This window comes from Pistacia vera, unplaced genomic scaffold, assembly GCF_008641045.1.
Source record: "Pistacia vera cultivar Batoury unplaced genomic scaffold, PisVer_v2 Contig804, whole genome shotgun sequence".
Lineage (NCBI taxonomy): Eukaryota > Viridiplantae > Streptophyta > Magnoliopsida > Sapindales > Anacardiaceae > Pistacia > Pistacia vera.
The window spans coordinates 474186-487361 of record NW_022196673.1 but is presented as its reverse complement, the minus strand read 5'-3'; the positions used below and the strand labels follow the sequence as shown (position 1 = coordinate 487361).

Here is a 13176-nt window from a genome sequence, read left to right as displayed (position 1 = left end):
TAGCCCGTTTTGAAGGAATTGTTTGAGAGTCCCAAAACCTTTCAAAAACCCCGACTTTTCTGCTTCCTGTGAAGCTAAACCCCCAAAAACAATAATAAAATGGTGGTAAACCCTGTATCTCTCACCCGCAAATCTCCACTCTTGTACCGTTTTCTGGGCCCCTCCCTCAAACCCATCTCCCAGTTTGGCCAACAAATTCGAGTTCCCGTAAACCCAGTTCAAATAAGCGTTTTTAGGGGCTGTTCTACACGTTCTCTGAATTTTGGTCATGGAACTGGGTTTAAGTCGCTGGGTAGTTCCAAAATGGGATTTGGGCAACTGGGTTTTGATTCTCTCCGATTTTCAGCGGCTGCGGAAGGTGTCCCAGGTGGAGCTGGTGGTGGGGGTGGTTTTGGAGGTTCTAGTGATGGCAATTCTGGTGGTGGAAGAAGTGAAGGTGGTGGTTCTGGTGCTAGTGGTGGCGGGAGTAATTGGTCCTTCCTTTCATGGTAAAGTTTTTTGGGTTTTTTCTTCTATTTTGTTTTGTACTTTGCTTTGAGTTTTTGATTCTTAAAGTTTTTTCATGTTAAGTTTTTTTACAAGAGATTTTTGAATGTGAAAGTTAAACTCTTTTAAAATTAGGATGTTAAGTCTATCTGGGTTGATTGTTTTTTCGACGGCTTAGCCTTTACATTTCTGACGGCTTAGCCTTTATTAGGATGTTAAGTCTATCGGTATTTTTAATCTTTGAGGCAGTTGAGTTATTTGGCAGGCCATTTTTTTTTTTTTTTTTTTTTTTTTTTTTTTTTTTGCTGATTGCTCGGATTACTAGCAGACTACTTAATTTTTAAATGAATGAGAAGTATGCACTGCACCGGATGAAATTCCCAGATGTGATGTCAAATTTGAAGTAAAAGAGTTGGAGCTTTTCATAGTTTTGGACATATAACTTTATTGGTTATTGATCACTCACAAAGGATGAGTAGTTACACATATATGCCCTTCAGCTGAATGAAGCATTTTGGTTTTGCTTTAGTTTATAGGATCCCATATTGTGGTCATCACATTAGAGCAATGATCTCTTATGATGATGATTAGTGTCTTTTTGGAGGGGCTAATATTTTAAAATGCTGCTATCTTTTTTCTAAGTTAGTTTATTTTGGTATTTCATTTTTATATGTACTATAAGGGTAAAATGAATATTTATACTCTTTTTCTTCTCCTTTTTAAAAATTGTTTCCAATGTTCATTGGGTGTGTGCATGCGTTTTTACTCTTTTCTCTGTTCCTAAATCCCATTACTAAAAACATGATCCTGTTATATCATTGTAGGTATTTGGCTCTTCTTGCAAAGCATCCTGTGTCAACAAAAGCGGTGACATCTGCACTTTTGACTTTGATTGGAGACTTAATCTGCCAGGTGGACTTTACTTAAATGCAAATATGTTTCTATTGTTCAAGTTTTATTTTTTAGTGCTTAACTGTTTTTCATGTTGTGTTGATTGTATTATCATGCACTTCATCTGGTTATTATTTTGAAATTTGTATAAGTTGATAAAGTTCCATATATGGCATGATTTCATAAGCTATTTCAGCTTTGTTACTATCGGGATTTATGGCACCTTCTAATATATATCATTTTACCTTTATCTTTTCACCCATTACTTGATAGGAAATTACTACAAAAATCCTTGTGAATTTATTTGTGTGGGTAAATAAGTTGTTTGGTTGCTTAGGAGTTAGGAGTATATTCCTACATTGTCTGCATTCTGTATTTTAGAAAAGATTGAATTTGTATATAAGGTTCATGTTGCTGGCCTCAAAATGAACAGAAGACTTTTTAGAAATGATTTGATGGTCTTAAAATGAACAGGAGACTTTTTATAAATGATTTGATGGTAATGAAGTAAGTTAATAGCCAGTAATTCCATAGCACTTACCAAAAAAAAAAAAAAAATTCCATAGCACTTACCAAAAAGAAAAATTCCATAGCTGTTAACCATTATAAGGGGCAACGTTTAATACATGGTGGTATAGAATCAATATATATTAAAAAGAAAAAAATCTGTCTTATTTCTTCAATAGCCTCCCGAAAACTTGTTGCCCACCCCACCTAGAAGGAAGAGGAGAAACTAAAAAATATAGTTTTTTTAATTGTTCGAGTTGGGTGTGCTTGATTTCTTCATTATGGAAAGACTAGTTCTAAGCTTTGTTGTCTACTGAGTTACCACTTGACATGAAAGCTTAAGCTTGGTGAGGTCTTGACATAATTAGTTAAGCTCTAGAATGCTCTTACATGGAAGGTATATAAATCAAACAAAACCACAACAATAGCAGCAAACATAAAGGCAACTTATAACATCTTTCAACTTTAACATGTAATCTTGAAAGTTGAAATGAAATTGCAAATATGAAGTAGTGACTAAAAGTGAAAGAGAATACAAGAGAAACAGAGTTTTGAGAATGAACATATTCAATATTTGAAGTAAATTGAGTGTCTTAAGCAATTGAAATGAAATTTGAACTATTTATGGAATGAAACTCTTTTGGTAGTAGGCTATGTAAATGAGAGTTCAGAAAAGTAGGCATGTTTTGTCTCTCTCTTTAACATCAAAGAGAGAGCTATTGTTGTCATAGCTTGGCTTGGCATGATTGTGCCAAATGGGCTGAAACTTTCCTGATACACTTGCACAACACAATTTTACAGGGCTAGTTGTAAGTTTTACAAAATTATTCAATTAGGATGCCTTTGTTTTGATATCATTTCTCAATAGAATTGTTGTTCACATGTTAGTTCCTTATTCTAGTGCCATGTGGATTTTCATTTCCTTTTTTGTAAAACATGGAGGCACGTGTTCATGGATGTCATGATACATATTGATGTAGGATAGCCTAAAGATATTAGGGATCTATTGTAATCTCTGAGATTTGTTTTTATTTTCTTTCCTAGTTTAAATAAAAGAAGATTTTTTTGTTTGGATTGATCTTCTTTCCTCTTATGGGGAGATTTAATTTCCTCTTATCGGGGGCGTTTGGTTGGGGGTTATATGAGATTACTGATGTTATGTCATCTTATATTACTTGATTACCACGTTTGGTTGTCAAGTGATATATGATTCTGGTAATCTTCCAATACCAACAGGGGGCATTTGGATCATATAATGTTTTATTATAGGGGTATATTATATTAATGGAAAGAAATATTACCTTGAAGATTACTAGGAATGATTAGAAAATGTGTTTGGTTGGTTTAAATAAATTGGTGAATAATATGTTTGGTTGGGAGGATAAATTGGTGGGCATGTTATATAGATTACTAAATTGCCTTTCTTTTTAAATATTAATATAATAGTATTTTTTATTATTATTTTTTGAATAATTTCTTTTAACCCCCTACATTTGAAATTTTGCTAAAACACTACAGCCATATAAAACTTTAATTTGTAGTAAAATCACCCCCATCCACCCCAAGCCACTGCCAACAACCAACAACCACCGTTGGCCGCCGTTAACAGTCGATGGAATGGCGCACAATTGGCCATATATGGTCGGCCGTGCGTTGGCAAAGCCGAAAATGGCCATGGATCACAAATCCATGGCCAGAAAACGGCTAGATCTATGGCTATTTCACGGCCAAAGATGTGGCTGTGAAATAGCCACAAATCTGGTCGTGAAAAGGCCAGATCGGCCACATCTTTGGCTGTGAAACAATCATAGAAACGCCAACCATGGATCGGAAAAGGCCTTATCGGCGTACGACCGGCCAGATCCCACCTGTCGTGCACCATTATGGTGACTGAAGCCGACGATGGTGAGTCATGGTCGGCGGTGGTCTTGGGTGATTGGAAGTATTTTGTTAAGTTTTGAACCATTCTGTGGTTGGGGTGTTTTAGCTAATTTCTCAAATATAAGGGGGTTGGGCTAATTGTTATTTGGTAGACATTTGAGGCAATTGTGTTCGAAATGATTTTTAATTAAGGGAAAAATGGGTAGAAAAATCAGATTACCCTAGTAATGTTTTAATAACACCCCCTAACTAGGTAATAAGATTACTCCTCACATTATCAACAGTAAACACTATTTGCAATAAAAGATTACTGTAATATTTTATTACTTGCAAACCAAACACCGAAATCTTACAAAATAAACGAAGATTACCCCAGTTATCTTATATACCCCCGATCCAAACAGCCCTATAGTAGTTACTATTGATAATATTTGAGGTAATCTGATAACCTCTATTTTGTTAGGTATTGTAAGATTACTTGGGTATCTTTTTTTTTTTTACAATTTTATCCCTTATTAATAAATTTTTTATTAATAATGCCCTTATTTTAAAATCAATTTACATTAATCTACCATTACAATTTTACCCTTGTTTAATTAAATTTTTGGACAATAATACTCTTATATTTAAAACAAATTGTGAACCACCACTGCCACCCAGCCACCACCACCAACCGCCGTCAGAAGTTGCTGGAAATTGCCGGGAAACGTCGAGAATCGTCGGGAGGCTCCGATATGGCCATATTGATGGCCAAAAATGGTCATATCGAAGCCTCTCGGTGATTCTCGTCGATTTTCAGCAACTTTTGACGGTGGATGGCAGTGCCTAGCAATGGCTTGGGGTGGTGGGAGTGATTTTGTTATAAATTAAAATTTTATATAAGTTGAGGTGTTTTAGCTAAATCTGAAATGTTAGGGATTAAAAGAAACTATTCAAAAATTAATAATAAAAATAATATTATATGCAATTTAGTAATTTAAATAACATATCCACCAATTTATTCCTTCCAACCAAACATCTTAATATAACATACCCACCAATTTATTCAAACTAACCAAACACGTTTTCCCAAAAATTCACAGTAATCTTCTAGATAATTTAATTTTCTATTAATATAACATTCCCAGTAATCCAATATTCTCTGAACCAAACGCACCCATAGAGTTATTTCATTTACTAGTTATTTATTTCCTTATTTTATTTGATTTGGCTATATAAATTAAAGCCAAAATCATTATTGTACGATGACTTGAATTATGAATTGACAATAAACTTTCTCCCCCCAATTTCTATCTTCTCCCCTTTATGTTCTTCTATCACTTATCCCCTTTCTATTCTTCTAGTCCTTCTCTCCTTTCTTCCTTTCTCTCCCTTTTTTGACCCCATCACATATTCTCTCCTTTTGTCCTTTTGGTTTGGAGATAAGTTGTAATCTTTTGAAAATAGCCCTCATGATCCTACATTTATCTGAGCCAGTATAGTTTATACTGACTCTAGAAGCAGGGTGATGCTACCGTATTTGACATATCAACTTCAGATATGTAGGTCTGTTATATCACATAAACTAGGTCATATTTCACATACTATGTTAAAAATCTGGACAACAGGGTGGAGCCAGTGATAATTCATTGTTATTTAATGTTTAGAACAAAGTATTGCAAGTTTTAGTAGATGTGATTGCCTTTCATAACTGATTTAAATTGGATGGCTATTGTGGAACTTGCTTTCTTAGCTTTTTTTTCTTGTCATCATGATGTCACAATTTTAAGTATGACTTTACTGAATTCAAACATTGTTGCCTCAGCTTTGGATTGATCAAGTTGCAACATTGGACCTGAAAAGGACATTCCTATTTACTCTGCTGGGCCTTGTGTTAGTGGGTCCCACATTGCATTTCTGGTATTCCCTGGATATAACCTTTGTCTGCTTCTGATTTGTTTTTATAATTACAGAATATTTCCTGCTCTTCAGCTATTGTTTGGTATTGTAACAGCAGTTCTAATTTCTTCCATAATCAATGCTATTTTGATGCACCGTGTCTAATGCTTCAATTATTAAATAATCTTGAACGTTTCAGTTATATATGTTTTTGTAATCATCTCTTTATAATTTTTTTGATGTCATTAGATCATTGGATGAAAATCGAGACATTTAGGAACTCATCAAAAAATTGTTTATGCTCTTGGATTTCTTTTATCTTTCCTTAAGATAACTTGGCCTTTTGTAGGTATTTGTATCTGAGTAATAACTTGGCTGTTTGTAGGTATTTGTATCTGAGTAAATTGGTGACATTGCCTGGAGCATCAGGTGCATTCTTGCGCCTTCTTCTTGATCAGGTGACTCAAATTTCACTTTGAATTTTCAAATTTCGTGATTATACATGATGTTGCGTCATGATTGTATTACTCTTCTTGAAATATGTCTTTGAATGCGATGCAAATTTATTGCAGTTCATTTTTTCTCCCATATTCATTGGAGTTTTCTTATCTACGCTGCTAACACTGGAGGGAAGGCCAGGACAAGTTGTAGCCAAACTTCAACAGGTAGTGAAAAAGCATTACATTTGTTTTCTTTACTTTTCATACATTCTATTAAGTTTTGAGCGTAGCTTATTAGAAGCATTGTTTATTTACTAATTTCTTATTTTGTTTTGTTTGTATACTATTGTACTTTCATTTTGTAGGAGTGGTTTCCTTCTGTTCTTGCTAATTGGCAACTGTGGATACCTTTCCAATTTCTGAACTTTCGGTTTGTGCCACAGCAATTCCAGGTATGATTATGAATGGCAAAAAGCGCATAAGGAGTTGTTTGTACAGTAGCATACACTTTTTTGGCCATAATTTACCCTTGAAATACTAAATGTTAAGTTTCTTGCTGGCAATATATCTTTCAGATTGTCTGATTTGGGATATGATTAGATTGGTTAATGTAAAGGAGAGGTATTATTGTATGCTTTAATGACTCATTATTAGGATATTACTAGGTACTATATGCCTACCTTTTGTCTTCTTTCTTTCAATTGAAGTAAATTAGCAGAATTACTTTCCAAAGGTGGCCTTAGCGGTTGGTTCTGTCTGACATTGTGTTCTATGATGCGTGCTAAATAAGTATCTATTGACCATATTAAGAAATCTATATTATTCGTTTGTGAAGTTTCACCATTCATAACTAAGGTATCTTTCTGTGTCTTGTTTTATCAGTCGTGTTTTGATTATTTGACATGACTTTTTTTTTTTCATTTATGGCATTAATTTCAGGTCCTTGCTGCTAATGTTGTTGCTTTAGTTTGGAATGTGATTCTCTCATTTAAAGCTCACAAAGAAGTCCTGCCAAAATAGGTTTGTTTTTAGTTCATGAAACTGCAAGACTCATGCTGTGATCCTCTTAACTATTATCCATGATTTCTGTTTTTGGTGGCAAAGTTCAAATATCTTGAAATGCTTGATTGAACTTCTGCCTTGTTTTTTGATGGATGCTTTGACTATGGATTGTTGGATCTTCATTCATGGTGCCTCACCAAGAACCAACCAAAAAGACACCCTGATATTTGTTGTTCATTTGATTGTCTTGAACTTGATGTTTTTGCATAGACAAAATTTTCTGGCTCCAATTGGCATAAGAAAATATTGTAGTGTAAAGTCCTCCATCCATTTCATTGCTGTGTATTTGTGGTGAACAGGCAGTCAATTCAATTTTGCCGGAAGATAACAATTACTCCATCAATCCTCATATAGAGATTTGTTGATGCAAAAGACGTGGGACCGGGAAACTGTAGATTATTGTACTTATTTTCATTATTCTGAATTGGTTTATATGATGTGAACATTAAACAAACTTTGAATGAATTGCATTGCATCCACCACTGAGGAATACTTACACTTGCATGATTTTTGTTAGATTAATTTTTTTATTAGAGGCTCTTGTTGTTGAGAGGATATATTCCTAATGGGACAGCAATTTATGAGCACAACTTGTTTATTTTAAGAAATTTTAATCTTAGGTAATTTTCAATTTTTTATTCAAAATATAGTTTAATTTCAACTAATAATTATTATAAATATAATTATTCTATTCGTTTGAATATATTTTTCCTTATCTTATTCCTACTATTTTCAAAATACACATTTGTTTCCCTATTTTGAAAATACTATTATATTTTATTCAATTATTTTTTAAATCCTCTAATTTGTTAATTTAATTAAACACCCCTAAAAAAAGTTTAAAAATTGACAAAAACACCTCCACTACCTAATTTGCCTGATGGTCACCACCGTCGGAAGGTAGTTGAAATATAGTATAATGGCGTACTATTAGTTGGATCTGGCCGGTAGTGCGTTGATATAGCATTTTTTAGTTATATCTACAGTGGATCTGGTTAGAAAATGTCAAATCTACAGCTAAAGATCTATAGTCATATCTAGTCGTCAACGACGACCAAGATATGGCTATTGTTAACGACCAAGCGTGGCCAGATTTGATCGTCAATGGTTAGATCTAGTCGTAAATCTGGTCTTTTTCGGGTTAGATCCACGGTAGATGTAGTTGGAAAAAGTCATCTCAGTGTATGATCAGTCATATCTAGCCGGTTGTGTATTGATACAATAACTTCGGTCACCCTCTAACAATGATGATCGGTTATCGGTATTTAATTGATAGGTGGGGATGTTTTTATAATTTTTAATATTTTTATTATAAGGATGTTTAATAAATTAATAAACCGATTGATATTTTTGTTAATTTTTAAAACTTGTCTTATTATTTTCACTCAATTCTTTATTATTTCAAAAATACTATTCCAAATAGTAAAAGAAACACACCCAAAAAGTAATTTTAAGATGGTAAACTGATTCAACAAGATGGGGTGTAAAGGATTCTGACACGTGTGATAACTAACCCGGTGATGGTACTGGGGGGATCCTAGGATTGGCTTATTTAGACAATTCATATAAATTACACACGTATTGGGTAGAATTTATATGTGTATTACAAATGACAAAAATACCCGCAAAGAGAGAGAGTATGACGACAGTGCAAATGCAAGCATGAGATCATAAAACGACAAAGGTTTCTGTTAAAGATAACACACCCATGACTCGTGACAATGACACGTCGAGTCAATGGACGCGTCATCACTCTTTTTGACCCAACTCTTCTCTATTCTTCCAACAAATTCTAGGTCAACAACCTCCCCCACTCTCTCACCTACACGACCATTTTAATATGATCACCAAAAAAAAAAAAAAAAAAAAACACTTATTAAATCCCTCTTCATTTAACCTCCGAAAATTTGTTCTTAAATTGTCCAATTATGAATTCTATAAACACGTCATTTATCAATAAATTAATTCATTTATCAATTTTTTAGAGTCAAAATAGTTTACAAATAAGAAAGAACAACATAACACTTCTCAAAATAATATCAAATTTCTCTTCGTAAATAATATGTAGTGTTACGTGGTTTGAATGTATAAAAGAATTAACATGCTATATTTATATAGTCAATATCTCATAAGATAATTTTTTTTTTTTTTGTAATCGAAATGTTCAGGTCAATTTATATATACTTCAATTAATCTCAAAGATCTATTAAACACCTTATAAGTTTAAAAGGTCAGATAAATCATAATATTATTGTGGTAGATAAGTGATTTCAAAGTTTAAACCCAAGAATTTAAAAAAATGAATAAACCTCTTTAACCATCAGATCAATATCTTATAATTATATAAAATGACACGCTACTTTAGTTTAAAAAAAAAAGTGCTATTACTCGATTAAAAACTACACTAAAACCCAAAAATTATTAATTTAACCAAAAATTCCTAAAAGATATTACTTGTATGTAAAATAATTTAATCGAAAAAATATATAAATAACGTGTTATAGAAGGTGTACAAATACAATGGATTCTCTAAGCGATTGAGAGGATTGAACTGTTGACTACTTTGTAATTACCAGTACCGAGGCATTGATGAGTCAACAGTCAACAGAGCGTGTGGACCGTTAGATTGGAGTTTGAGATGATGAAATAGGAGTTGTTGGCAGGAACGGATACACGTTGAGGGAAGTCACAGTCAGTCAAAGATGAAAAAGACAAGAATGTACAATCAAGTACAGCCCCTCGTTTTTGACTCCCTATTCCCAATTCATACTATTCGTCTCTAAAGTCAATTAGGATTTTATATTGTATAGTTTGGTATAACTTACAATTTTCTTTCATATTTCACTAAAATAATTTTAATTTGAAGGTTAAGTTTGTGAAACTTAATGTAATAACGCTAATTTAACTCATTTTTTATGTATAAGCATACTATATACATTTAGTTTATGGAGGTTTTAAAAACAGAAGACAAAAATATATATTAATTAAATTGACCTAATTTTTGTGGGTTAAACCAAATAACCTTTGCAACGATCCTAAACCAAACTAGTTAATTATAAATTACCAATAGTTCACCTTTCTGTTTTAAAACTCAAACTGGACCGACTGATTCGACCAGTAGCCAGACTCTAATTGGGTCGATTACATGATTTAACTTGGTTTTGCCTTTAAACCGGATCAGCCCGGGATTGACCCAGTGTGAACAGTACTAACCCACGGTTCAACCCCCAAGACATACTAAATTGGGTCCCTTTCTTCACCGCTACTCAACCATAACAACGCGACTTCGCCAGTTCACCTTCGCCCATCCGGCATCCACCAAAGTTTACTTTACTTTAATCTTTGATTCTCCTATAAGTTGCTGTCACAACTCCCAATCACAACTTTGCTTTCATTGCTTTGGTTTCGTTTCCTTTTGATTGTTTAATTCATTTTGGCATAGATGATTTATGTGTTTGTTGAAATAGGGATTTGTATGTTTGTGGTGTTTTATGGTGGATAAGGGTTTTCGTGGTGGCTTTGTGGTGGTTTGTCCAACGTTGGGCTGATTTGGGGTGGATTGCAATTGCGACGACTAGAGTTTCCTGGCCAGATCGTAGAGGCGTGTTTGTTGGATTTCAAACATGTAAGGATTTATGCATAATTTTTAGGGGTATGTATGTTAATTTTCATAATAGGGTTTCATACTAACGTCACCGGTCCGACCTGACGGTCAGACCAATCAACTTGGGGATGGCCCCTTGACCAATTCAAGGCTTGGTCCGGATATAAAAGCATTGGTTCACGTATGTTAATGAATAGGTTTATACGAATCTTTGTTTGTCTTCTTCAACCGAAACATGTAACTCCTCACAAATTATTGTCATTTTAATATGGATGACACAATAATAATACATAATACTCTAATATAAATATATACATTTCATAAAAATAAAAAACTCTTAAAGGCAATAAATAATTTCAAATTCCATACTTCAATCGATTTCCAAAATGCTCATGCTTTACAAAACAATTTTTCAACTCTTCCAATCAATTTTAATACCACATCCCATTACTTTCAAATACCTAGCTTATAAACTTAAAATCAAATATTTGTTTGTTAACATCTCAAGACATGAACACCTAAATATGGGGGATAATCACAATCAATGACAATAATATAATTCTAAATACATAGAATCATATCACTTATACAAAATTCGTATTTTAAATTTATATCCTAATTTATGTGACAAATGGTTTGATAAATTATTAAATTTATCTTAATATATTAAGAAGATATTATCGAATCAATTATGTATATATAGCATTATTGTTAATATATATGACATTATACTATCGTTTACTACTAGATATGTATATATAGCATTATTGTGAATGTTAGGACGCTCATAATCATAATAGTCAACCTAAATCCATAGAAGTTTCCTCTCATTAGTCTATAATTATTGTGGTTGTTGTTTTGATACCATGAGTGATTATTGAATTAAATTGATAAAATTGTTAAATCTTACTATTATCAAATCAATCTTTTAAATGTTACTATTATCAAATCAATCTTTTAAATGTATTAAATCATTTACTTTTATATATGATAGAAATAATGTAGATAGATTGAGGGCATATATGTAATTATGATATAAGTAAATATATTAGGTTGTATATTACATTTTTTATTATGAAATGAATAGTGTGAGTACCAATTTTACGAACATGGTATCAGAGCTAGGGTTTGGTACTATTCTGATTCAATTTCCATTTTAACTTTTCCGGCAACCGGCAATCTTGTTTCTTATCATTGTATGTGATTTTGGCGGCCAACAATCTCTAGTCTAGTCTCTCTTTGTGATTTCAGCGGCCGGGGACTATTATTTTGTGATTCCGGTGACTTTTGTTGATTCTTCTTACATTCTCCTATGATTCCACGATCTCCTGTGATTCCGGTGACTCTTCTAATCTCCTGTATTTTCAACGAATCTTCTCGGCTCTATTTTCAGTAATATCTGAGTGGGTTGACTAGTTTTTTATGTCCATTCGGGTGGTATGTGTTGGTGCTTTGTCTGATTTTAGTTAGCATTTTTTATTGATGATAAGATTGTCTTCTTATTTTGGATTTGATTTTATTGTGGGTTCCAGTGTTGTTTGTTTTGTTCTACATTTGTTTGGATTTGAAGTGTGCATTTGGTGATTTGGGTTTATTGAACAGTGGTGACTTTGGAAAGTTATTATAGAATTCTTTGGTGACTTAATTACAATATGGCAGATTCAAGTAAACAAGTGGTGACTAAAATTTCAGTTACCCCTTCCACCAAAATTACAGATAGGAAATTATTAGGAAAGCAAAATTATGTTCAACGACAACGAACTTTTAGGCGATATGTTTCCAACATTGGCATGGGGGATGATTTAACTAAGGATCCATCTTCAGAAACAGAGACTAATAAGAAAACTAGGAAGAAATGGCTAATAGAGGATGATAAATTGCTCAATCAGATTCAAAACACTTTGCATCCAACGGTGGATGATATTACTGATCACTGTGATACAGTTAAAGAATTGTGGGATTATCTCGAGTTTTTATACGCTAGAAAACAAGACTTGTCTCGTGTTCATGATTTGTTGTTGAGGATTTATAGAGCTAATATGCAAGAGAAGACATTGCTTGAGTATCATACAGAGGTGAAGCAAGCTTTTCAAGAAAAAAAGGTTATATTTCCTATGACTACTGATGTTGTGAAGATGATAGAACAAGAAAAGCAAGTGGTTGTGCAATGTTTTCTATCTGGTTTAAGACCAGAATATGATGTAGTTTGGACACAGCTTCTAACCGGTGACAAACTTCATTCTCTCACTGATGTATATGCTCATCTTCTTCAGGTCAATAAAGGGGAAAATAGAGGAACCTCACAGAATCATGCTATAGATCTAGCTAGCATAAAGACTAACAGTGGTAAATGAAACAAAGTGGTGAGTCTGGATATGGGGAGTAGTTGTGGTCGTGGCACTTGTACTTGTTTCTATTCTCGTGTTA

General features: G+C 33.2%; 1 protein-coding gene across 1 annotated transcript; it reads left to right on the top strand.

Moving 5' to 3' along the window:
• Positions 1–7589, top strand: LOC116117340 (protein sym-1). Its single transcript, XM_031403386.1, has 8 exons — positions 1–488; positions 1311–1398; positions 5570–5664; positions 6029–6101; positions 6216–6308; positions 6449–6535; positions 7023–7103; positions 7445–7589. The coding sequence occupies exons 1-7, from the start codon at positions 100–102 to the stop codon at positions 7101–7103; spliced, it is 906 nt and encodes a 301-aa protein (XP_031259246.1). The 5' UTR covers positions 1–99; the 3' UTR covers positions 7445–7589.
• The last annotated feature ends 5587 nt before the right edge of the window (positions 7590–13176 follow it).